Raw genomic sequence first — 24,453 nt, forward strand, 5'->3', positions numbered from 1 at the left:
TCGCAACTAAGAAACTGCACAGTTATGCAGGCTGCATGCAATGTCATTCAGACCAGATATGGTCCAAATGTGACTTTATGTTAAGTATTTTGCAATAGTATTCTGATGTGTGAGCGTTAACAATTGCAATATAACCTGAGATTGATGGTTTTAGTATAACTATACTCCAAGAGTAAAGTTGAATGTCTTTAATATTAATTGCATTTCAATACATTCATTGTGCATCATTTGTAAATGTTTCTAAAAACAAAATGTATTAAAATAACCCATTGTGCCAATGAGCAAAGTGTCTGGTCATTATTCAGCGTTCTGGTCTTTTAATTCACATACAAAAACTGCAGACAAAACACACTTACCTTGACATCAATTCATCAAAAACACTTTTTATCACAGTGGCCAATCATCAGCCAGGACTTGATGAATGGATCTTGAAGTTAACAAAGCTAGTTCAAAGAAAGACAGCCTAATGATAGTCAAATATCATCTTATTAATAATTTCACACTAACAATTTACCTCAATGTGAAACATTTCACATTGGCCTCGTATGATGTCATATTTTTTAATTATACCTATTAAATGCTAAAAATTGTCTTAAAATGTTAGTCACCCATTTTTATACTCTGAAACTTCATTTTAATAAAAAAGTAATGTTGATATTACTAAATAAAAATCGCCCCACGTTTTATCAACGACGCATATTCTCCTAGCCCCGCCCACTAGAGAAACATTAGCCAATCAGAACGTGTAAAAAAGCAGACAGCGTTTTCTCATTGGCTAAAAAGTACCACAAAATATTTTAATATAGGCGTAATTTCTCACCAGTTTTAGTTGTTAGTATATATAAAAAAAAAAAAACATTACAACACTTCGAAATCTGTGAATGGTATTTGTTCGAGCCAGAAACATTTATGCTCCGAAGTGACGGCAGACATTTTGTCCCCTTCGTCCATTACATAGTTTTCATCGTTAGCGTTCATCTTTTGCACAAATGTTTTGCTAGATAGCTTACAGACTGAAGCACAAAACGATTTGCATTAGTAAATCCAGCTTATATGAGAGACAGCGACTTAATACCTCGTGGTTTCATATTACATAAAGGTTGTCGTATCATTATTACCTTTTTTATGATTTTAAATACCAATAGCAGTAGGTCAGCTTATCGATTAGTCGCGTTGTGCTTTAGCATGCTTCTCTCCCCGCGTTTTTCCACGCCACATTCCTTCATGAGCCAGCAGACTTACTTCCTACTTTACGTTAAGCGACGGCGACTTCAACGAATCAGACGCGCGTAATGAAGCAGCGGGGAACGCGATTGGCTAAGCCGCGGTGAGGAGGGCGGGGCGAGCTGTCTCGGTGCTTGTGCGTGTTGTTCGAGGGAAAGAGCTGCTGGAGCGATTCGAGGCCTTGCATCTACTTTCTATGAACGAAAAAGGAATAAACACGTTCTGTTTGGTAGTTTTCCACATGCAACAGGCAGAAACCGTTGGATAAAATCAAACGGAGGTCGAGGAATGGTTCAATGGTTTGCATTATTGAAATCACATTCATTGCTTGTGTTACTGTACAAAGGCTGTTGGTTTTTTGTAAATGTAGACGGTTGTTTATGGGCAGGCCGCAGTTATTTGACCAGTGCTCCTGTGCATGCTTCATTGCATGAGTCAGGAGTTAAATTCGACAGTCTAGATACTGATTTCAACGTTTAGTGAATGAAAGTGTTCGCAGATCAGCAGTCTCTGCTGTTGCATGGATCTTAAGGGCCTTGCAGCATGGGCTGGCCTGGCGTGTATTTCTGAGTAAATTTAGGCAGTTCAAGGACGGACAGTAAAGAGACACCCAATTTATGAGCTCACCTGTGTGGTTTATTATTTAGCTCGGGAAAAGAAAATATGCCTTATGCATTTAATACGCTGTAAATGTTTAATAAATGCATCATGCATGTCTACAATAAGAAAGGATATTAAAAAGACATTTACAGTGACTAATGTTTAATATGGAAAGATATGCAAAAGCACAGAATGGCAAATGCTGTTTTTGAATATTGAGTTTTCTCAGTATTGAGGTTATTCTCAGAATAACATACTACTTTACTGTTTTTGTGATGTGTAGTATATGTACTGGGCACAGTACGTAAGTACATTTGCCAGAATGCAGTATACATCATATCCCCACAATGCACTGCATTGAATCCTGTAGAAATGCACTGGAAGTAATTACTCAAAATTTAATTAAAAATGCAAACTAAACACATTTTGAAAAAATGTCACAATATTGTAGCATACTATTTGAAATGTTTGTATTGGTGCATAATGCCTACTGTAAATCCTAGTAAGCTGTATGTTTATATTCCATTTTCCACTAATTTGGTCAACAGGCGATATACTGCAAATTTGCAGTAGATCTATGGATATTTTGTGCTGATGTGTTTGTTTCTTGTTTTCTAGGTTTTGAACAATCAAACTTGATTCTCCTCATATGGGAAGAATGTAGAGACGTGAATACAATCAGCTGGTTTTCTCTTTTTTTTTTCTTTTTTTTTAATTAGTTTTATTTTGAAATGGCCTACACAAACTACAGCTCGCTAAACCGAGCTCAGCTCACCTTTGAATATCTGCACACAAACTCGTAAGTATCAATTTTATATGCATGTGTTCATAAGTGATGATATCTTTGTATATTTGCGATAATATAAAACGTTTTGGGTAATTAAATAAAACCATGACATGGTTTTTACATATGGGGTGCGGTAAAACCATTCCGTTTAAAGAAACATCCTAAGACGGGCTACCGTGAGGACTCTGGAAAGAATTGCTTTGATCTTTTTCAGATTGTATGCTTGATTTGAAATGTTTTGATAAGGCAGCTGTGGGATTGCAGAATGTTATAGACCAGATTTACTATAAAAGCACCAATGGGAAGGGAATATTCTGCGTGTGATTTACTGACAAAGTGCACATTAAAGAACACAGACACAACGTCTCGTTTCCATAATGACCAGTGCAAATTATCGCCCGCTTTAAGACATACTTATTATCTTAAATACTGGTGCAAATACCAGCAATGTGACGAGTGCAAACGTTAGTAAATTATATTACATGATTCATTTTAACATTCTCCTCCCATACATTTTCTGTCTGAAAGGGAAACTTTTACAAATACATATTCAATAACTGTGTCCATGCCTTTTCAGTGCTAATTCTTCACACATCTTTAGTAAATCCTGACAGTACTATTTTAAAGCGCAAGCTTTTAGTAAATTTGGCCCTATGTGTACTTGAGCATAGTGTAAAACTGTTAATTTATCATCTGAGAATTACATCTTATATAAATACAAAGCATTTACTACGTAAATAAGTGTTGACTCATTGCTTGATCATTTTCGGGATTGATAACTTGGTGCACCCTGACTGCAGTCAGCCAATCAGATTGGAACTTGTGATTCTCAAAAGTGGCCATTTTTATTAACTGAAATGCACTGGATGGTTTATGAACAATCAGTGAGATCAGGCTTCTATAGAGCATTTTGCAACAACGTCAGCGACAATATGACCAAAATAGATTTTTAGTGATGCAACGCTCAATTGTATCAGCAAAGTGATGCGCTGAATATCCGTGGGAGCTCAGACAGTGTAAATGTGTTTGTGAATTGAACAGTAAAGTATGATTTTAAATAAGGATGTTGTTTTGGTTGTACAATCATAACAATGTTTTAATAATGCATGACATATTCTTGTATAATAATTTGATTTAGATGACCATAAACTACAAAAAGTAGCACAATGCAATGGAACGGGGTCGTTTTTTTGTCGTTGTTGTTGACCAATTATTTTATTGCTGACAGGACAACCCACGAGTTTCTTTTTGGAGCTCTGGCCGAACTTGTCGACAACTCAAGGTACAAATACCCTTTGTTATTTGTCAGTAATTACTGACACTAAATGTGACCCTGAACCACAAAACCAGTCTTAAGTCCACTTATAGAACAAAAATGTACAGATAATGTACTCACCCTGTTGTCATCCAAGATCTTGTAAAGAAATTATGTTTGAGGAAAACATTTAAGATTTTTTTCTCCATATAGTGGACTTCTATGGTGCCCGTGAGTTTGAACTTCCAAAATGTAGTTTAAATGCAGCTTCAAATGGCTCTAAACGATCCCAGCTGAGGAAGAAGGGTCTTATCTAGTGAAATAATTGGTCATTTTCTAAACAAATTGGCAGTTTACATAGTTTTTAATCTCAGATGCTTGTCTTGTCTCGTCTCTGCGATGCGTATGTGTAGTCTGTGTAAACCGGGTTAATACAGTTAGGGTAGGCTGAAAAACAGTCTCATTTTCTTCTTCGTCCTACATCGCTGTTTTGCCTTTTTTTTTTTTTGAAAAGGGCGTTTGATGATCTTTGCATGTTCACTTTGTAAACACTGGGTCGGTCACTTCTGGAGCGATGAAGGACAATTTTGAAGTTGGGGAAGAAAAGAGATGGGAGTTTTTTTTTTTTTACATACCCTAACTGCATTGAACCAGAAAAAAAACAAGATGAGCGTTTGAGGTTAAAAAGTTTAAACTTGCGGGCACCATTGAAGTCCAGTATATTGAGATAATTCCTGAAATGTTTTCCCCAAGAAACATAAGTTCTTATTGACTAAAGAAAAAAAGACACAAACATCTTCGATGACAAGGATGTGAGTAAATTATCTGTCCATTTTTGCTCTGGAAGTGAACTTTTCTTTAAGTAGCAGGGGTATGTTTGTAGCGATAGCCAACAATGCATACATGATTTTCTCAATATTTAGATTTTTTTGCACCCTCAGATTCAAGATATTCAAAGAGTTGCATCTCTGCCAAATATTGTCCTATCCTAACAAACCATATATCAATGGTAAGCTTATTTATTCAACTTTCAGATTATGTATAAATCCCAATTTTAAAAGATTGACCCTTATGACTAGTTTTGTGGTCCATGGTCACAAATCATACTCAAATGATCATTTAAATCATTATTCGCCATTGAAGTGAACATTCACTCCATTTTTCGTCCACAGAGATGCAAATGCAACACGGATAGACATCTACACAGGTTGGATACAGTAGTTTTACGTTATAGTAATACTATTCAACACTAGCAAAAATATGTGCTACAACAAAATGAATTGTCCCCTAATACAAGTGCAATTAATTTGTTTTGGCCAATCAGAGAAAAGACCAGATCTGAGAGGCGGGTTTATGCTGTGTTTCCTTGATGATGGCACTGGAATGGACCCCAGTGAGTAAAGCTAAGAAAACTGAACCCATGAAATGCATGCATTTCCACTCACCAAGATCTCATACACGATACAGTGGTGACAGTAGAAATGTTTTGAATAGGTGAAGCCACGCATGTCATCCAGTTTGGCAAATCAAGCAAACGATTCCCAGAGTCCACTCACATTGGCCAGTATGGAAACGGATTAAAGTCGTAAGTATTATTACACTTTTCTCACAAACCAATAAAACTAACTGCATCTTGATATTTAGAGGGTGTTTTTATACATAAACCTGCTGGTCTCTTTTAGGGGTTCCATGCGTATTGGGAAGGACTTCATTCTTTTCACCAAAAAAGATGACAAATTAACGTGTTTGTTTTTGTCACGAACATTTCACGAAGAAGAGGGTCTGGATGAGGTAAGAAACTGATTTCTGGCAAGGCACCATACACACATGCAGATCTCTGAGAGTTATTGGCCTGTTCTCGTAGGTGATTGTCCCATTACCCAGTTGGGATGCGAAAACCCAGCAGCCTCTGACTCAAGACACGGAGAAGTACGCTACTGAGACTGAACTCATCTTTAAGTATTCACCCTTTAAGAATGAAGAGCAGCTATTCCGCCAGTTCAAGAAGATCGAAGGACCCAGTGGTTGGTTTCTACAGCAGTTTGCCAAAAACAAAATCCATCGGATTGTGTCTGATAAAAGGGAATTAAATCTGAGTACTGTGTGTTTGTAGGTACGCTGGTTGTAGTATATAACTTGAAGTTGATGGATAACCGAGAGCCCGAGTTGGATGTGGAGACGGACCACCAGGACATTCTGATGGCTGGGACGCCTGTAGAGGGAGTGTGAGTTAAATCGCAAATTATCAGTTCTTCAGCTTTCTGTAGATCTTAGCACCAAACAAATGACCATTAAATGAAAATTTGCTAAAAATGTACTCACTGAGTTTGTTTCTTTATCAGATTGGAAGACATGTAGCATTACATCACTTGCTTACTAACGGATCCTTTGAAATGTAAATGGGTGCCGTCAGAATGAGAGTCCAAACAGCTGATAAAAACATCACAGTAATCCACAAGTAATCCACACCACTCCGGACCATCAATTAACATCTTTTGAAGCCAAAAGTTGTGTGTTTGTCAGAAACAAATCCATCATTAAGCTGTTTTAACTTTAAATTGCCTATTCTGGGCAAAATACTAGTTTGTAATTTTAAAAAATCCATCTGTTTTTTTCCTCTCACATCAAAGCCCACCAAAATAATTGTTGAAATCTTTTTTGGACTGTTTTATCTTAAAAACAGTGCTTGATCTGTACATATTTCTCTGCTGATTCAGACTAGATGAGTTTTTCATTAGAGAAACTAATATTATGGATTATGGGCTTGTGTTTTATACATTGTGTTTTATTTATTATGGATTCTTTTCATACAAAAACAAGCTTTTCACTTAACAAGATGTTAACTGATGGACTGGAGTGGTGTGGATTACTTGTGGATTATTGATTTTTTATTATTATTCTTATTATTTTTTGTCAAGGTTTTGGGGGGTTTTGAGGCCCTTAACATGCTCAAAAACTCTTGAAAATTGGCACACACCTTGGAATCTGCGGCCATTAGGGCCGGACAGAGACTGGTACACGGGCGTGGCAAGGGGACTCTACAGCGCCCCCTGGAATTTGAAGGGTCATATATCACACAAACTTGCACTTACACAAATGAAACTCAGTACACATATAGAACTCATCAATCTGAACAACTTTCGCTCTCTACGGCATTAGCTAATCCCAACAGGAAGTTGGTTATTCTGGGTTTTGTCAAAAACGCATGCTCTGGAATTTGATATACTAGTCCTAGGTTTTTTACCCAATTGCCACCAAACCTGGTCAACCTAATCTGAAGACATAGGGGATGAAAAATTGTGAGGGGATTTTTGATATCTCGAACGGTTTGGCCGTGGCGAGGCGTTGAAATTGGCGAGAAATGAAATGAGAAACAGAAAATGGCTAATAACTGTTGCACACATTGTCTGATTCGGATGAAACTTCAGAGGTTTGTTCGTTGTGTGATCCCGATCACATAGATGTGACTATTAGGAGTTAAAGTTATAGCGCCACCAACTGGCAACAGGAAGTGTGTCTCTTTTAAAAGTGCTTTGATATCACATGGTTATTTTTACCCGATTTGCTTCAAACTTCATCAGAATAATGTCAAAACACGGCCGATGAGAATCTGTAAAGGGGTCGTTGATGCATTAAATGTTGTTGTCATGGCAACGTGTCAAACTTTAACATTTGTTTCCTGTGTTTTTGGGGCACTTAATAAGCTTAGATTTTCATGAAACTCAACACACACATCAGTATTAATAATAGTTAGACACTGGCAAAGGCTCATCAATGGGCATGGACGAGGTGCTCTATAGCGCCACCTTTTGTCAAAAGTGGGGGGGTTAGTTTAAGCTACAGACACCAAACTCGGTATGTATATTGGTCTCATCAAGCCGGACAACTTTCTAATTTACACCCATTAGCTGCGACCAACAGGAAGTCTGCTATTTTGATTTGAATGTGGATTTTTGGAAAAATCAGGCTATAAATAAATTAATACTCCTCCAAGCAGGAATAAGTAGTTCACACCAAACTTTGTCAACATGATGCCAACATACTGAAGATGTTATATTGTGAGCGGATTTGGGATATCTTGAACGGTTGATTTATGGTGATTTATTAAATTAGCAGTAAAAAAACATAACCGTAATTTTAAAATGGAGAATCCAAGCACTTCAAAACTTTTTACATACATAGAACTAGTCATTCTGAGAAATAAATGCTTAGATCCATCAATATAAAATAATCTACTAAAAATAGAAAATTAAAAAACTATTCAACATCTGCTTTCACTCTAACTCTCTCACTCTAACTCTGTGTCGGGGGATGGGCTTAAGTCTGTGTATGTGTGTGTGTAAGTGTGACTGAGGTAGTTGAGTGGCTGTGTGTGTGTGACAGAGAGAGAGAGAGAGAGTGCATTTAAAATGCATTATCCTAACTCTTCACATCTTTTTACATATGAAAAACAAGTCATTCTTAGGAAATATGTTTATCATGTTTTCAGAGACCGCAGAAACATTTAAAATATCACACCTGTAATCTAGCAGATGAAGACTGTAATACCAAGGATGAACACAAGATGACCTCATAGGATAAGGAATCTTTTTCAGCTCATTCTCAGTGTACCAGAATGACTTACAAGCACTTTGCTTTTAACCCTTTCATTGCTGTGACCCTTCAATCCAAACTGGTACAGGGTTACTGTCAATGCATGTGCCCGCTGGGCACCGTTTTTCTGATGGCACCAGGGTTGCGGTTGCGCTGGTGGCGAGGGCCCGTCATCGCTGCTTGCAGCTATATTTATTTTTTTTTTTTTTTTTTCGACTATTCGGGGGTTTTTGGGGGCCTTAACGTGCTCAAAAACTCTTGAAAATTGGCACACACATTGGAATCTGCGGCCATCAGGACGCCGCAGAGACTGAGACCCAGGCGTGGCACAGGGGCTCTACAGCGCCCCCTGGAAAACAGTCAGAAAACTTGATGCATAGCTCACACATACTTCCACGTATTCATATGAAACTCAGTACACATATAGACCTCATTGAGCTGAACAACTTTCGCCCTCATGTCATAGGCTCCGCCCAACAGGAAGTGAGCTATTCAGGGCTGTGTGAAAAGCGCATGCTCTGGAATTTGATATACTCCTCGGAGGCCTTTATTCCGACGGCCACCAAACTCAGTCAGCATGACCTCAAGACATTAGGGATGCTAAATTGCGGAGGGATTTTTGATATCTCGAACGGTTTGGCCATGGCGAGGCTACGAAATTATGGCGAGAAATGAGAAACAGGAAATGGCTAATAACTATTGCGCACATTGTCTGATTCTGATGAAACTTCAGGAGTTTGTTCATTCTATGACACTGATCACATAGATGTGACTATTAAGAGCCAAAGTTATAGCGCCACCAGCTGGCAGCAGGAAGTGTGTCGTTTTCAAAATGCTTTTAAATCAGCCTCTTAATTTTACTCAATTTGCTTCAAACCTCATCAGAGTAATCTCAAAACATGGCCGATGAGAATCTGTAAAGGGGTCGTTGATACATTAAATGCTGTTGTCACGGCAACGTGTCAAACTTTAAAATTTGTTTCCAGTATTTTTGGGGCACTTAAGAAGCTTAGATTTTCATGAAACTCAACACACACATCAGTATTAATGATAGTTAGACATTGGTAAAGGCCCATGAATGGCCGTGGAGGAGGCGCTCTATAGCGCCACCTTTTGTCAAAAGTTGGGGGGGTTAGTTTTAGCTACAGACACCAAACTCGGTATGTATATTGGCCTCATCAAGCCGGACAACTTTCTAATTTACACCCATTAGCTGCGACCAACAGGAAGTCTGCTATTTTGATTTGAATGTGGATTTTTGGAAAAATCAGGCTGTAAATAAATTCATACTCCTCCAAGCAGGAATAAGTAGTTCACACCAAACTTTGTCAAAATGATGCCAACATACTGAAGATGTTAAATTGTGAGCAGATTTGGGATATCTTGAACGGTTGATTTATGGTGATTTATTAAAGTAGCAGTAAAAGACATAACCGTAATTTTAAAATGCAGCATCCAAACACTTCAAAACCTTTTATATACATAAAACTAGTCATTCTGAGAAATAAATGCTTACTTCCATCAGTATAAAATAGTCTACTAAAAAAAGAAAATTAAAAAACTATTAAACATCTGATCTCACTCTAACTCTCTCACTCTAACTCTCTCTCTCAGTGTGTTAAGTGTGTGTGTAAGTGTGAGTGTTGAGAGTGGGGGAGGGTGGCTGTCTGTGTGTGTGAGAGAGACAGAGTGCATTTAAACTGCATTATTCTAAGTCTTCACAACTTTTTACATAGGAAAACATAGGTCATTCTTAGGAAATATGTTTATCATGTTTTCAGAGACAGCAAGAACATTTAAAATATCACACATGTAAATTGGCAGATGGAGACTGTAATACCAAGGATGAACACAAGATGACCTCATAGGATAAGGAATCTTTTTCAGCTCATTCTCAGTCTATCAGAATGATTTAAAAGCATTTTGCTTTTAACCCTTTCATTGCTGTAACCCTTCAATCCAAACTGCCACAGGGTTACTGTCAATGCATGTGCCCACTGGGCACAGTTTTTCTGATGGCACCAGGGTTGCGGATGCACTGTGGGCAAGCCAGAGAGGAGATCGTTCCGTGCATACGCTGCTGTCCTGTACATCGACCCCAGAATGAGGATCTTCATTCAGGGTCACAAAGTCAGAACCAAGAGATTGTCCTGTTGCTTATATAACCCTAGGTAAGCACAAAATAAATACAGTTTTCACAGTATATGGGCCATTCTACAGATTTGGTCCAAAGTCAGAGCTGTTTTTTTTTTTAAACCGTGTATGTATGCAAATTGTATGATATCCGAGGTACACATTTCTAGTAATAGTATATTTTTTTCTATTTTATTAATACCATTTGTAAAGATCAGTTAATAGCGATCATTGTGACATGAAAATGCGGAACATATATATATATTTTTTTTACATAAAGTTTCATAATTTGCAAAGAAAATCTAAAATAAGTATTTTTTTGAACTTCACTTTTTAAAAGAATCAAAAAGATACTAAAAACAATAATGGAAAAAAATAATAATTTCCATAAGTTAAAAATTTAAGGGGTTAGGGTTCGAGACAGCCACCTCCCAATTGAAAGTACCCAATAACTGATGATTTTATATGTATTAAGCTTATTGATATTTTAAATAGTATTGTGGGTTCCAATAGATAGTAGAAGGATCTTAATAAACATCTAAGATTTGAATACTTAAATGTTTTTAAATGTGTTGTTTGGTTGTGGGACAGCAGTTTGCACCAGTTCTGTAGAATGGCCCATATACACGATCTCAGAGTGTTTTAACATCAAAATGACCTGTTAATGTTGTGAACAGAGTGGAAAAAGTAGTAGTTCTTGTGAACTAAATCATGAAGCGGTGACAAAAAAATCCTGAATTCTATAAATAAATATATGTATATCTACACACACTCATGTGAGCTGTGTATTCTGTTCTTTTGACTTCTAGGATGTACAAATACACATCAACGCGCTTTAAAACCCGTGCGGAGCAGGAGGTCAAGAAGGCAGATCACCTCTCGAAACTTGGTGAGTTAAACCTCCGTCCGCATAAACATCTTAAAGTGGGCTAGAAAAGGGTGTTAAAGGAAGTTAACTTCAGGCTTTGTGGCTTCTAAATAGCATTTCCTCTATCTGACCATTTCTGCTTTTAAACTTTTCAAATACTGAACCACAAGTTTTGACAGGAAGTAGCTGCTCAGTTTCACACACACAAATGGGTATGTTTAGAAGTGCCAACTTTAGCTCTTTCCTTGATAAAGCAACAAAGGAAGAAAAGTGTATGGTTTTAGACTGGATTCTCAGTGAGAGAATTAGATCTTGTGCTGTGATATCAAATCACTTATGATCTCTTCTTTCTCGTGCGTGTGTTTGACTTTCTCTATAGCTGAAGAGAAGGCGCGAGAGGCCGAGAGTAAAGCTCGTGCCCTGGAGTTAAAGCTTGGTGACGATTTATCCAAAGAAGCCAGAGTAAGACCTCACAACCACCCCAACATACACACTTAAGACCCAGAATTAAATCTCAGTCAAAGATCGAGCATCTCAACTACTAACATTTCCTTATTCTTTATCAATTTATTTATTTAATGTCAGTTTAGAAGTGGTTGCTTGATGAAGGTTTCCTAATAAATGCGTTTTATTTCTGTCGCGGATTTTAGGCCGCGCTGAGAAAGGCACAAGACTCGGCTGTGGCGTTACGCGCAGAAGCTACTAGAAAACAAGCCATCCATGCATCCAAACAAAAGTAATGCACGCCTAAAACACAGCATACTATGGCCTCTTAAAGAGTGTCTGGAGATGTTTAAGCTTGTTTTTTTTTTCATTTCAGAGCTTTGAAAGAACCCAAGGAGCTGAACTTTATATTTGGTGTGAACATCGAGAGGCGAGACCAGGATGGGATGTTCGTCTATAACTGCAGTCGTCTAATTAAGATGTATGAGAAGACCGGACCACAGCTGGAGGGAGGAATGTGAGTGAAAAACAGCTGCATTTTGCAAGCTGATATGTAACAGTAGTATCAACAGTATGGATGACCGCTGTCTGTGTGTGCATCAGGGCCTGTGGGGGTGTTGTAGGAGTCGTGGATGTTCCCTATCTAGTGCTCGAACCAACACACAACAAGCAGGACTTTGCAGACGCTAAGGAATACAGACACTTACTGAGAGCTATGGGAGAATATCTCGCCCAGTACTGGAAGGACATCGGTATAGGTCAGTCTGTGTGGCTTCTTTCTGTTGTATATGAAGTATTCAATATTTTATTGATCAATAAATTTGTTAGTTGGAATAGTTTGATGGCTAAAAATAATTTTTGTAATAAACGTAACATGAGTGAAATGTTTCCCTCAACAGCTCAGAAGGGTATAGTGAAATTCTGGGATGAATTTGGTTATTTGTCGGCCAATTGGAACTCCGCTCCATCAAATGAGATTCGGTTTCGCAGACGGAGAGCCATGGAGATCCCAGTCACCATCCAGTGTGGTACGAACATAAACTTACAGTCAGCACCTCAAAAAGTTCCTTTAACATGCCGTATGTTTATATGTATGAATATGGCAAAACTTAATTTGGTCATACTCAAGATTACTCCAAAATCCGAAGCATTAAGCCTTTGTGCAACAGATATGAATAATGTTGCTTTAAACAGTGACACTTCTTAAGACCTGTTGTATTTATTTTTCTGCTAAAAAAAAACCCATAGCAACCATATAGCAACTCCCTGTTTAAAAAAAAAAAAAAAACAGAAGACCCTAGTGTCCACATAGAAATGCACTAAGAAGCAACCAGAACACCCTAGCAACCTCATGGCAACACCTTAAAAAACAAGTAGAGCATGCAATGCCCTAAGAAACTACTAGAACACCCTAGCAAGACCTTAGCAACCTCATAGTAACTCTCTAAAGAAAAACAAGAACACCCAACAATGTAAGAAACAACCAGAACACCCTAGAAACCTCATAGCAACACCCTAAGAAACTACTAGAACACCCAAGCAACACCTTAGCAACGTCATAATAACCTCCTAAAAAAACAAGAACACCCAACACTGTAAAAAACAACCAGAACACTTTCGAAACCTCATAGTAACACCCTAGGAAACAACTCGAACACCCAACATCTTAAGAAACAACCAGAACACCCTAGCAACCTCATGGCAACACCCTAAAAAACAAGTAGAACATGCAATGCCCTAAGAAACTACTAGAACACCCAAGCAACACCTTAGCAACGTCATAGTAACCTCCTAAAAAAACAAGAACACCCAACACTGTAAAAAACAACCAGAACACCCTAGCAACCACATAGCAACACCCTTAGAAACAACTAGAACACTTTCGAAACCTCATAGTAACACCCTAGGAAAGAACTTGAACACCCAACATCTTAAGAAACAACCAGAATACCCTAGCAACCTCATAGCAATGCCCCAAGAAACAACTAGAACACAGAACGCCATAAGAAACAACTACAACACCCTAGCAACCTCATAGCAACGGTCTAAGAAACAACTAGAACGTCCAACACCCTAAAAAAAAAAAAAAAAAAAAAAAAGAACACCTTAACAATCTCATAGCAATGCCCTAAGAATCAGCTAGAACACCTAACGCCCTAAAAAAAAACAGATCACCTTAGCAACCTCATAGCAACGCCCTAGGAAACAACTCGAATACCCAATACCCTAAAAGCAACCAGCACACCTTAGAAACTTCATAGCAACGCCCTAAGAAACAACTAGAATGCCCAACACCCTAAAAAAACCCAGATCACCTTAGCAACCTCATAGCAACGCCCTAGGAAGCAACTAGAACACCCAGCACCCTAAGAAACAACCAGAACACCTTGGAAACTTCATAGCAACGCACTAAGAAACAACTAGAATGCCCAACACCCTAAAAAAAAAAAAAAAAACAGAACACCTTAACAATGTCATTGCAACACCTTAAAAAACAACTAGAACACCCAAATCACTAAGAAACAACCAGAACATCGTAGCAACTTCATAGCAACACTCTAAGGAACAGCTATAACACCAAAATCACTAAAAAATAAAACAACCAGAACACCTTAGCAACTGCATGGCAGTACCCTGAGAACAGGCAACGCACTCTGTCATCGTGGCAGCAGGCAAACGCCACTCACATTTTCGCAGATGATGTAAAAATATATAATTTCTCAATGTCTTTAATCTTTTTCCTGTAGATAAGTGTTTAAAGTGGCGGACACTGCCATTTCAGATGGATGCTGTGGACAAACGGTACCCAGACAGTTGGGTGTGTCTCATGAACCCAGACGGAACCCAGGACAGGTTGGGAAATTAGATACCAGAAGCATTCTTACTGCCTGAGACTTCTTTTGGTTTCTGCCTCATTCTTCTGTTTGTTGTTGTTCTGTTCTGTTAGGTGTGATGCATCTGAGCAGAAACAGAATTTGCCCATTGGTGTTTTGAAAAAGGACATCAAGTCATCAGAGGACAAACAGAAAGATCTAACAGAGAAAATCCGTCAGCAGCAAGAAAAGCTGGAGGCCATGCAGGTCTGTCCATCTTCTCAGCTCTCTTCTGAGCCTTTCTGTGCCGTATGGTGTAAATTAATGTTTTGTTTCTCCTCATTCAGAAAACCACAACAGTAAAATCAGCAGCAGATATAAAACGGCTTCCTCTAGATGTCAGTACAAAACCTGCAGAAGAGCGCACACCTCAGGTACAGTATCTGTGTTCAGACGTATGTGAATAAATCTCACAAAAATTTGTCTAGGTTATATTTTACCACACAATCAAGAAAGAATTTAAAAAAAACTACTTTACTAACCTATATGTCATTCAATACTTTTAAGACTCTTTAAAATTATCTCTATACGCACATTTTCTGGGCAAATTCTCAATACCATAATGCATCTTTAAATTCTTCATAATACTATTGTTTTTTTCCAAACTACTTAATTTACCTAATTTATGTAATATATCTTTTGTTCACATTACAGTATGATAACTAGAGGGGAAAATATACTTAACATTAATAAAAAATAATAGTTCTAAAAAAAGGGTTAATTTTCATAATGCTAAATATATTTTCTCTGTTTTGGTTATTATTATTTTCTATTTCTGTTTTTTTAAGAAGGTACACTGCCCTCCAAAAGTTTGGAAACACCCTAGGAAAGTGGGGTTTTGGACAATATTGACATGAATCCTTTTTAATTTGTGATAATTTTGCACTGATAAGGGACAACACAAACTACGAAAACACATTTTATTACATAAACAGTTTATACATAGAAAAAACTTACATTTTCAATTCATCGAAATATCCAGCATTAGCAGCTATTACAGCTCTGCATAATCTGGGCCTGAATTTGTTGTGTTCTAAACTTAATTGTCAATCATTTATTGAAGCTATTAAGGTGTGCTGACCCAAAAATCTTTTAAAAACCTGGGCCAAGTTTAAAACAGTAACCAGGTATCACAGCTGCTGAAGAGGCATGTCTGACTTTGACATGTATGTATTGCCATTATTATGTAATTAAAATGAAAATTATTATTGCTGGTCTTCAACAATACTGTCAACTTACTTTAATGTATTTGCACCAAAAAATGATAAGGATTTATGCTGATATCATCCAAAACCACACTTTGCCAGGGGTGTTTTTAAACTTTTGGAGGGCAGTGTAAATGTAATCTAGACAAGTTTTTGACTGGTTTCATGCTATGTGTTGTTTTATTTTATTATAATAAATAAACATATTTTATTCTCCTATTAGCCGACCCGCTCATCTCAGCGAGCAGCGCCCCGCCCACGGTCTCCACCTCTCCCAGCAGTGGTCAGAAAAGCTGTCAGTCAGCCACAGATAGCCAAAACCCCTCCCCCTAAAGCAACGCCTCCTTCAAGACCTACCCGGACACCACCAGCTCCTGCCCCTCTGTCCAAAGCAAAATCGTCACCGGCTCCTGCAACGAAGGCGACAAAATCTGCTGCCAAACCTGTAGCCCCGCCCCCACCGCCGCCCGCAAAGACGCCGACTCGCAGAAGCGCCACGCAGAGCCGTGCCACTACAGTAAGTAGTCCTGTATACTCAAACTTATTGTATATATTGTGCTTTCAAGTTAATCATGTTTCAGTGCACTAAAGATGATACAACAAACTGATACGTGTTTTTCTGTTAGCCATCGTCCGCCAAGACAGGCAAACAAACTCCAAACAACAAGAAAGGAAATATAAAGAAGGGTAGAGTCCAGGAAGAGGATGAGGAGGAGGAAGAAGAAAGTGAAGAAGAGGAAGAGGAGGAAGAAGAAGAGGAGGAGGATGAAGAAGACAGTGCATCAGAAGAGGATGAACCTCAACCCAAAAAATCAAAGATGGCAGCACCTGTACAGGCTCGAGGGAAAGCTGTCATGGAAAAAAAAACACCAACACCAGCAGCAGCACCACCAGCAGCAGTCAAACAGACCAATGCTGAGGTAACTTTCATACTGTGTTAATAAAAAAACTGCGATGTATTCAAACCATTTGGAGAAATGTAGCAATACATGACTTGCTCACCAATGGATGTGCAAGTGAATGGGTGCCGTCAGAAAACCCCCGGAAAACCCTAGAAAATCACAATATTCCTGAAGAGGTACTTGAAAAGTGCTTGAATTATTGAAAGACAATATATCTATGAAATAAGTGTTTAATTTTGTGAATAAGCACATTTAAAAAACATCATACCCTTTTTGCTTAATTCAGTCAGTGTCAGAAAACAATTGGACTGAGTAAGAAGTGGTACTGACAGTGTCATGTAAACATGGCTGAAGATGCAAAAAATCATGAACCAAATAAATTGAGCCATTTACGCTGGAACCGCTCTGATTGATTCAAACTCTTGACTTTGATCATTAATTTCAAGCGATTCACTACCAAACACCAGATCAAATTAAAAGAGCCATTCATTTTTTAATTTCAGCATCGCTAGTAACGATTTTTAAAAAGCATGTAGTGATGAAACGGAGCTTTGCGAAACTCAGAATCAGTTAAACCATTGCGTCACAAAATGATTCACTGTTTGAAGCGCTCCAATTAGATCACATATCGTAAATCATTTGTTTCAGATCGGGACTTCAAATTGTGTATCACGAATCATTTGATTTAGATGGGAGGTGGTTCGTGAAGCATTTTGCGAATTGAATGATTCAGATATAATGATTCGCAATATGCAATTTGAAGTACCGAACTAAATCAAATGATTCGTGATACACTAAGTTCCAAATCAAATGATTTGCTATTCATGCTCCAAATCCTGGTCTGAAATGGAACTTCGGAGTAGGTTTGTGAATCATTTGATTTAGATTGGAACTTTGTGCGGGTTTGCGAATCATTTGTTTCTTATCAGGATTTCGGAGCGATTTTCTTTATTCTGGTTTTTTTTTCTTAAACCGTAGAAAACATCAAACCAGTACAGTTATAAAAACAAAACTAAGAACAAAGGAGGAAAGTATACACAAATACAAACCCTTGAGAAAATTAATCATGGTTTTACTAGAGTAAAAGTGATACTTTGTAATACTTTAGTAGTAATACTAGTAATTTTATTTATTTTCCTTTTTTTTATTTTTTTTATTTATTTTTTTTTTTAGAATTTGAAATAGAAGACATAAGTGAGATCTCCGATTGAAGTCCTTGAAAATCAAAAAAGTAGTGCTTAAAGTTCTTGAAAGTCTTGGAATTTTATTTTACAGTATCTGTTTTTTCACTGAAGTAAACATTATCATGGGCTCATATTTTGACAAAAAGCAACAGTTTGAAGTTAAAACACCCTAATGATGGATTTGTTTCTTAGAAACTTTTTACTTTTTACTTTACAAGATGTTAATTGAAGGACTGGAGTGGTGTGGATTACTTGTGGATTATTGTTTTTATCAGCTGTTTGGATTCTCACTCTGACGGCACCCATTCACAACCATTGGTGAGCAAGTCATTTAATGCTACATTTCTCCATATCTGTTCTGATGAAAAACGTCATCTTGAATGGCCAAGTACCTTTTCAACAAATGTTAATTTTTGTGGAACCATTGCTTTAGTGCCATTTTAATTTATTTTAATTACTCAGGTTATCACAAATAGCACTAATGAAGATCTGAAGAAAGATGCAACAAAAAATGCACAGAAAGGTAAAATATGTAATTTGGTTTTGCATTATAAAAGGATGCATCTAATTGTGCCGTATGATTCGTTGATCTGATAAACTGCATGTTGTAGATAAAGGAATTCAGGTAGAGGCGAAGGTGAATGGCGAGTGGTTCACGGGTCGTGTAACCGCAGTAGAGACGGGAAAGGAGAGCGTACGCTGGAAGGTCAAGTTCGACTATGTTCCCATGAACACTCCAAGAGACCGCTGGTACATGCACAAACACACACAAATAAACAGATCTGTCAGCATTTCTGTTTTATTATGGCTTCAAAATGTTTTGCACAGCAAATGTTTAATCTGTGTGTGTGTTTTCAGGGTGTTTAAGGGCAGCGATGATGTCCGTCTTATGCGTCCCGCCTCTCCAGAGTCCCGAAGTCCAGACACCAATCAGGGCCCAGCGCGTTCTGTAACTCCGCCCACCGCTGCTGAACCTGACACGACTCAGAGCGGGCCGAGCAGAGAGACCACAGAAGGCCTTGTGACCATGATGAGGTTTGTGTTTTGTTCTGTTAATAATATGTGCATTTTGTCTATTTTAACCCCCCATTCATGGTTTGTTTGGCGCAGGACGTTGCTACGGTATTTTTTCCCTCCGGATTTCCGAATCCCTAAAGAATCTGTGAACACTATGAGTGCTGAGGACCTTGTGGCCTTTCCCATCGTGAGTACAGACCATCCTCACAGCTACACAGAAGCCTTCAGATTTTCTAAATTGTTCGAGTGCTTACGTACTCTTGTGAATTGCAGAAAGAGTATTTCCAGCAGTATGAGGCCGGACTACAGAGTCTGTGTAATTCTTACCAAACACGGGCAGAGTCGCGGGCACGAGCCGTGGAGGAGAAGAGCAGCGGGGCGGAAGCCAAACTCCGGGAATCTGAGGAGAAACTCCGCAAACTCAGAACTAACATCGTAGCTCTTCTGCAGAAAGTCCAGGAGGTCTGAAACACACAGACACACACACTCATTTTGTTATAAATCAGTTTTGCTGTTTGTTTTGATTTTGTAGGCTGTTGTCAAGAAGAATTAATGAGTTTCAGTTACCGTTTAGAGTTGTCAACAGAAAATTGAAACTGAATTTTCGCATTGGATTCCTTTGTTCATGTTTATTTTGTTTTACAGGACATTGAGATCAGCAGTGACGATGAGCTGGACGCCTACATTGAAGATTTGGTCACAAAGGGAGAGTGAAACCCTGCATTTCCTCTGTTTTACCTTAATTTTCACTCTCTGCGTGTTTCATGCGTTCTGACGGCAGACTGGAGGCGATTGCTGGTCGGCCGCATCTTTATCCCTGTACTGTAACAATGCAGCAAGAGCTTCGTTGCCAACTTCAACGCATTTTTTCGGTTTAAAACGCCACTCCGGCCATCAACTCAGCCTTGGAGCAGATTGAACTTGTGGGATGGGTTTTGGTTTCATAGAACCTGCAGTTTGAAAACTATGTTTGGTTTTACTCTACAATGAGGTTTTGAGTTCATGTTGGCTGTTTTTTAGAATCTCAGTGTTGTAAAGCTTCATTCTCAACCCGATTTTGCGGAAGAGTCTGCAGCTGTTCTCACAGCTCGCTTTGATTTCTTGCAAATCAGTTTGACATTCTGAGTTTGAAAATGGGCTTTAACTTGCTGCTATGTTATCCGAATTGTCTCAAGTTTGAGTTACTTCCCGTTTCATTTTCCATGTACTTGGATGTGATATTCCGTTTGTGTTGTTTTGTTTTTAATCCTCCAGTTTCCGTTCTTTTTTTTTTGTTGTTTATTTGTTTGTTTTGTTTTGTTTTGTTTTTGTTTTTTTTTTGAATAAACACTGATCTGATGCTGTTAACCTTCAGTTACAGTATTTAGTCTTCATCTTTATATCTGAGAATATTTTTTAAAAAGTTTTATTAAAACAGTCCAATAAAGTTTAGGATGTACATGTGGTCTTACGATTCTGTTTGTTTAAAAAAAAAAAAACATGTTCAGTTTGTGGTCTTGACTTGTAACCTTAATTTTTATTAATTTGATGAATGCACTGATCTGAAAAAATAGCCTATAATAAATATACAAACTTTAAATTGTAAATGTTTTGCATGGCTGCTAGTATAGTGTAAATATATTACATTGGAATTAATTGAAATTGAATGTTATGACATCTATTTGATATAGCATATCTTGATAAAGGTGTGGAGGAAAGATGTCCTTAAATTTGTTAACTTTCACAGAGGTCAGTTATTTACCTAATTTCGTTGTTCTGAATTAAAAAAAAAAAAAAAAATTATAAATGACACATCCCAAGTGTTTTCAGAAAATTTAATTCAATGAAATATGTATCATGCCTTATAAGAAATTCCTATCAATATATATTTTCAGATATTCAAAACCGCGGGCTTGACTAGAGCAACGTGCACAGGGACATTTGACAGGAATGGCGCCAATTTATGAAATAACAGTTTTCTTGCACGAAATAACCTTTTTTAAAATATTCAAAACCACGGGCTTTAAATGTTTGAACGTTGACAGGAATGTGGCCAATCTGTTAAGTAACAGAGATTTTGTTTATGAAATAACCCTTTTTTTCAAATATTCAAAACCGCGGGCTTTGAATATTTGAACGTACAAAGGGACAGTTGACAGGAATGGTGCCAATTTATTAAGTAACTGGCAGATTTCGTTCACGAAATAACATTTTTTCCCAAATATTTAAAACCGCGGGCTTGGAATATTTGAACATGCACAGTGACAGTTGACAGGAAGGGCGCCAATTTATTCAGTAACGGACAGATTTCGTTCACGAAATGATCTATACGTTTTAAAACAATACAAGTAACAATAAAACATTGCAAAAGAGGCTACCCACAGCTTAATTAAAAAAGGAAAAACATTAGGAAGGATGCTTGTGACATTTTGGGCGAATTAGAATGTTAAATTCATTGTTTTTCTTTAATATCCCCTTCATATGTGAAGCTGCCCTTTGTTTTGTAGTTAACTTGCTAGCGTGTTGGGATTGGAGAAAAACCAACCGAAATTTAATGTATTATTTAACAAAAAATACTGACCGTGAACGTTGGCTTCTGTGCACAGCTGGGCGTTCATGAACAGCTGTTGTGTTCGTGGTAACAAGAATGTTTTGTTACTATATTCTCAGTGAAGAAAGTACACGCATACTTTCCAAGGCGTTGTTTTTACATTTCATGTTGTTTTTTATTAATCTTGATTTCTTGCAACGTGTGCTGCCTCTTGGGTGAGTCCCAAGTGAACTGCTGAACTAAAAGGCCAGACTCTCGTGAACGCGCAGCTATGCAGAAACAAGGATTTTCGTTAAATAATACATTCAATTTCGGGTTGTTTTTCACCCAACCCTATAGTATACACCCCCCTATATGACACGTGTTGCATGAGACCATTCTGTGATGTTTTTTTAAAGCTTAATGGTGGTCGCTATTCGCTACTATATGGACAAGCGCAAGAGGGACTTTTATTATTAAGAAAAAATGACATAGGGCATTGGAACGACACAAGGAGGAGTAAATGATAAATTCATTTTCATTGTTTGGTGAGTGCGGCGGTGAAAAATGTTTTATAAAGATTGTGTTTATGAACAAGGTCATGATCAACCGTATAAAATAAGTTGCTTCTTAAAAATTAAACCTGTAGGCTTGATTCAGACATTCTTCAAAGATCCTGATAAGAATCTTGACATAAAACTTAAGAGAACATATTGTGAAAAGACGTGCAATTTGGCATTTTATCAACAAGCCTTTCAGAGTCAAACCTATTTTATATGTTAGCTGCTCTGTGGTGATGGCTCGGATCATTTAAGCAGATAGTTGAAGAGTCCTCGGTGTTCGTGTTTCTCTGATGCTATGTGATGCTGAGGATTCTCTCTCCTCCCTTCGCGGATTTCACATGACCAGAGGCAACCCTGTTTTAAAAGACAGACACAAATGTATTGTGAGGTAAGATATACAAAACTTAAATAATTAATAACAAAAGAAATGTTTAACAGACTGGTTAATGTGCCTTAAAATGTGTCGTGTTAGGGGTGTTTCATACAGTGGAGTTATAAAGTCTAAAAATACACAGAAAAAAATAATCCTCAACAGAGAACACAAAGATTCAGAATTAAAGGTATTAGAATATTATTAACAGGTGTCTGTATGGATCTGAACATTTTATATTCAATAACACAATTATACAGAACACGTAAAGGGACGGGGTGAGAGTAAAAAAAAATGAGATTGGAGGAAAACCAGTCATAGAGGGTATTGAGGGGATAAAGCTAAATAAATAAGCTTTCCATTGATATATGGTTTCTTATGATAGGACGATATTTGGCCGAAATGCAACAATTAGAAAATCTGGAATCTAAGGGTGCAAAAAAAAAAAAAAAAAAAAAAAAAAATGAAAATTGAAAATTGCCTTTAAAGTTGTCCAAATGAAGTTCTTAGAAATGCATATTACTAATAAAAAATTAAATTGTACAAAATATCTTCATGGAGCATAATCTTTACTTAATATCTTGATATTTGGCATAAAAGAAAAATCGATGACATTTTGGCTATTGCTACAAACATACCCGTGCCACTTGTGACAGGTTTTGTGGTCCAGGGTCACATATTTCATTGCTTTTATGTTCCCCCGAGGAAATAAAAAATCTAAAATTAAGTGCTTCTAAGGGCGAACGCAACGTTACTTAGAGAAATACAATATTTTTCTCCATCCCGTCTCATATTTTTCCCATCACCATGTCCCCTGCGTACAATAAGACCAGAAGATAAACCTTGTCTTTCTTCTCTTGAATATTTTACCCCACACGGAGTTCCAGACCGCCGCGCGTAACGCTGGACTGCCCCAGATGTATAGTGCAGGTGTGCTGAGCGCGTTAAATCGCGCCATGATCGCAAAAAGATTCGTGGCTTCATTTTTGAACCTCAGCCCGTTTTTAGTCACATATTTTACAGAGATGTTCACAAAAGACGGAGCCCACAAAATGAGAAAACAAATGACCACAAAAACGATAATGCGCAGCGATTCTTTCTTGCTCTCCTTGTCGGTGCCGGGCGCTTCTCGGCTGAGCTGATACCTCGTGATCATGTACAATTTAATGGTCATCAAAACTTTGACGGCCACGATCACCTGCAGGACTATGACCCCAAAAGCGTTCATTTGAGCGGCGAATGCAACTGGCACGACGCTTTGAACAGTTAGGATTGAATATGTGTAAATCCAACAGAGCGCGCAGACGCCAATCACAACCCCACGCGAGATGTACCGCTTGTAGAAGAAAGGGTGACAAACAGCCAAGTATCTATCAAACTGTGCAAATACAAACGTCAACACGTTCACTCCTAGAAATGATGGTAGAATGTAATATGTGCCGTTCCGAGACGGATAGCCCTCCTGGACGTCAAACAGGCCGAGGTAGAAGACAGAGCAGCCGGTTAAAGTGTCACTGATGCTGGTGTTTAACATGAAGATGAAGCGGTTTTGGGAGCGCAGGGCTCTGGTGCTCATGATGCCGATGACCACTGACCCTGCTAGCAGAACCGAACCTGTAGCAAACAGAATGTGAAAAATAAATATCAAATAATCTTCAGGACGCGAAAAGTCAACAGAGAGTGGAACGGTTAGGTTAAAGGTGACCATTGTAATGCGCCTTTAGTAGACAGAGGACACTGGTGCTGGTTAAAGGGTGTTTAAGTAGCTGGGACTTCAGTCCCATAAGACTGAAATTCGACATTGACGAATTGTTCAGATAATGTCAAATGGGAATAGTCTGCTCTAGAGATTTATAATTGCTTGCTGTCAGAGACTCTTGTGCTGTTTTTGACGCGAGAGCTTTTGGGCCTACACTGTACATATAT

General features: G+C 38.0%; 2 protein-coding genes across 2 annotated transcripts; one reads left to right on the forward strand and one right to left on the reverse strand.

Moving 5' to 3' along the window:
• Positions 1–1,364: 1,364 nt before the first annotated feature.
• Positions 1,365–20,525, forward strand: morc2 (MORC family CW-type zinc finger 2). Its single transcript, XM_051099315.1, is given in 27 exon segments — positions 1,365–1,523; positions 2,443–2,623; positions 3,840–3,893; positions 5,039–5,073; positions 5,191–5,259; positions 5,361–5,451; positions 5,549–5,657; positions 5,731–5,890; positions 5,980–6,095; positions 10,509–10,630; positions 11,402–11,481; positions 11,840–11,922; positions 12,111–12,196; positions 12,281–12,421; positions 12,508–12,662; positions 12,804–12,932; positions 14,652–14,757; positions 14,852–14,984; positions 15,065–15,151; positions 16,206–16,499; positions 16,609–16,902; positions 18,531–18,591; positions 18,680–18,818; positions 18,927–19,103; positions 19,179–19,272; positions 19,359–19,547; positions 19,731–20,525. Coding segments are annotated over 26 exon segments (3,141 nt in total). The 5' UTR covers positions 1,365–1,523; positions 2,443–2,555; the 3' UTR covers positions 19,800–20,525.
• A 1,751-nt stretch (positions 20,526–22,276) lies between these two features.
• LOC127157039 (G-protein coupled receptor 15) lies at positions 22,277–24,235 on the reverse strand. Its single transcript, XM_051100256.1, has 2 exons — positions 23,370–24,235; positions 22,277–22,511 (listed from the first exon to the last, which is right to left on the reverse strand). Exons 1-2 carry the CDS (start codon positions 24,233–24,235, stop codon positions 22,451–22,453), a joined length of 927 nt encoding a protein of 308 aa, XP_050956213.1. The 3' UTR covers positions 22,277–22,450.
• Between the last annotated feature and the right edge of the window lie 218 nt (positions 24,236–24,453).

Source organism: Labeo rohita, chromosome 25 (genome assembly GCF_022985175.1).
Source record: "Labeo rohita strain BAU-BD-2019 chromosome 25, IGBB_LRoh.1.0, whole genome shotgun sequence".
Classification (NCBI taxonomy): domain Eukaryota; kingdom Metazoa; phylum Chordata; class Actinopteri; order Cypriniformes; family Cyprinidae; genus Labeo; species Labeo rohita.

What these genes read in the sequence shown, in the direction of transcription:
- LOC127157039 (XM_051100256.1), bottom strand. Translation starts at nt 24,235, where the DNA reads ATGGTCACCTTTAACCTAACCGTTCCACTCTCTGTTGACTTTTCGCGT. An exon ending in TTCAAGAGAAGAAAGACAAG is followed by an intron (nt 22,512 to 23,369) that starts GTTTATCTTCTG and finishes CTTTTAAAACAG; the next exon opens with GGTTGCCTCTGGTCATGTGA.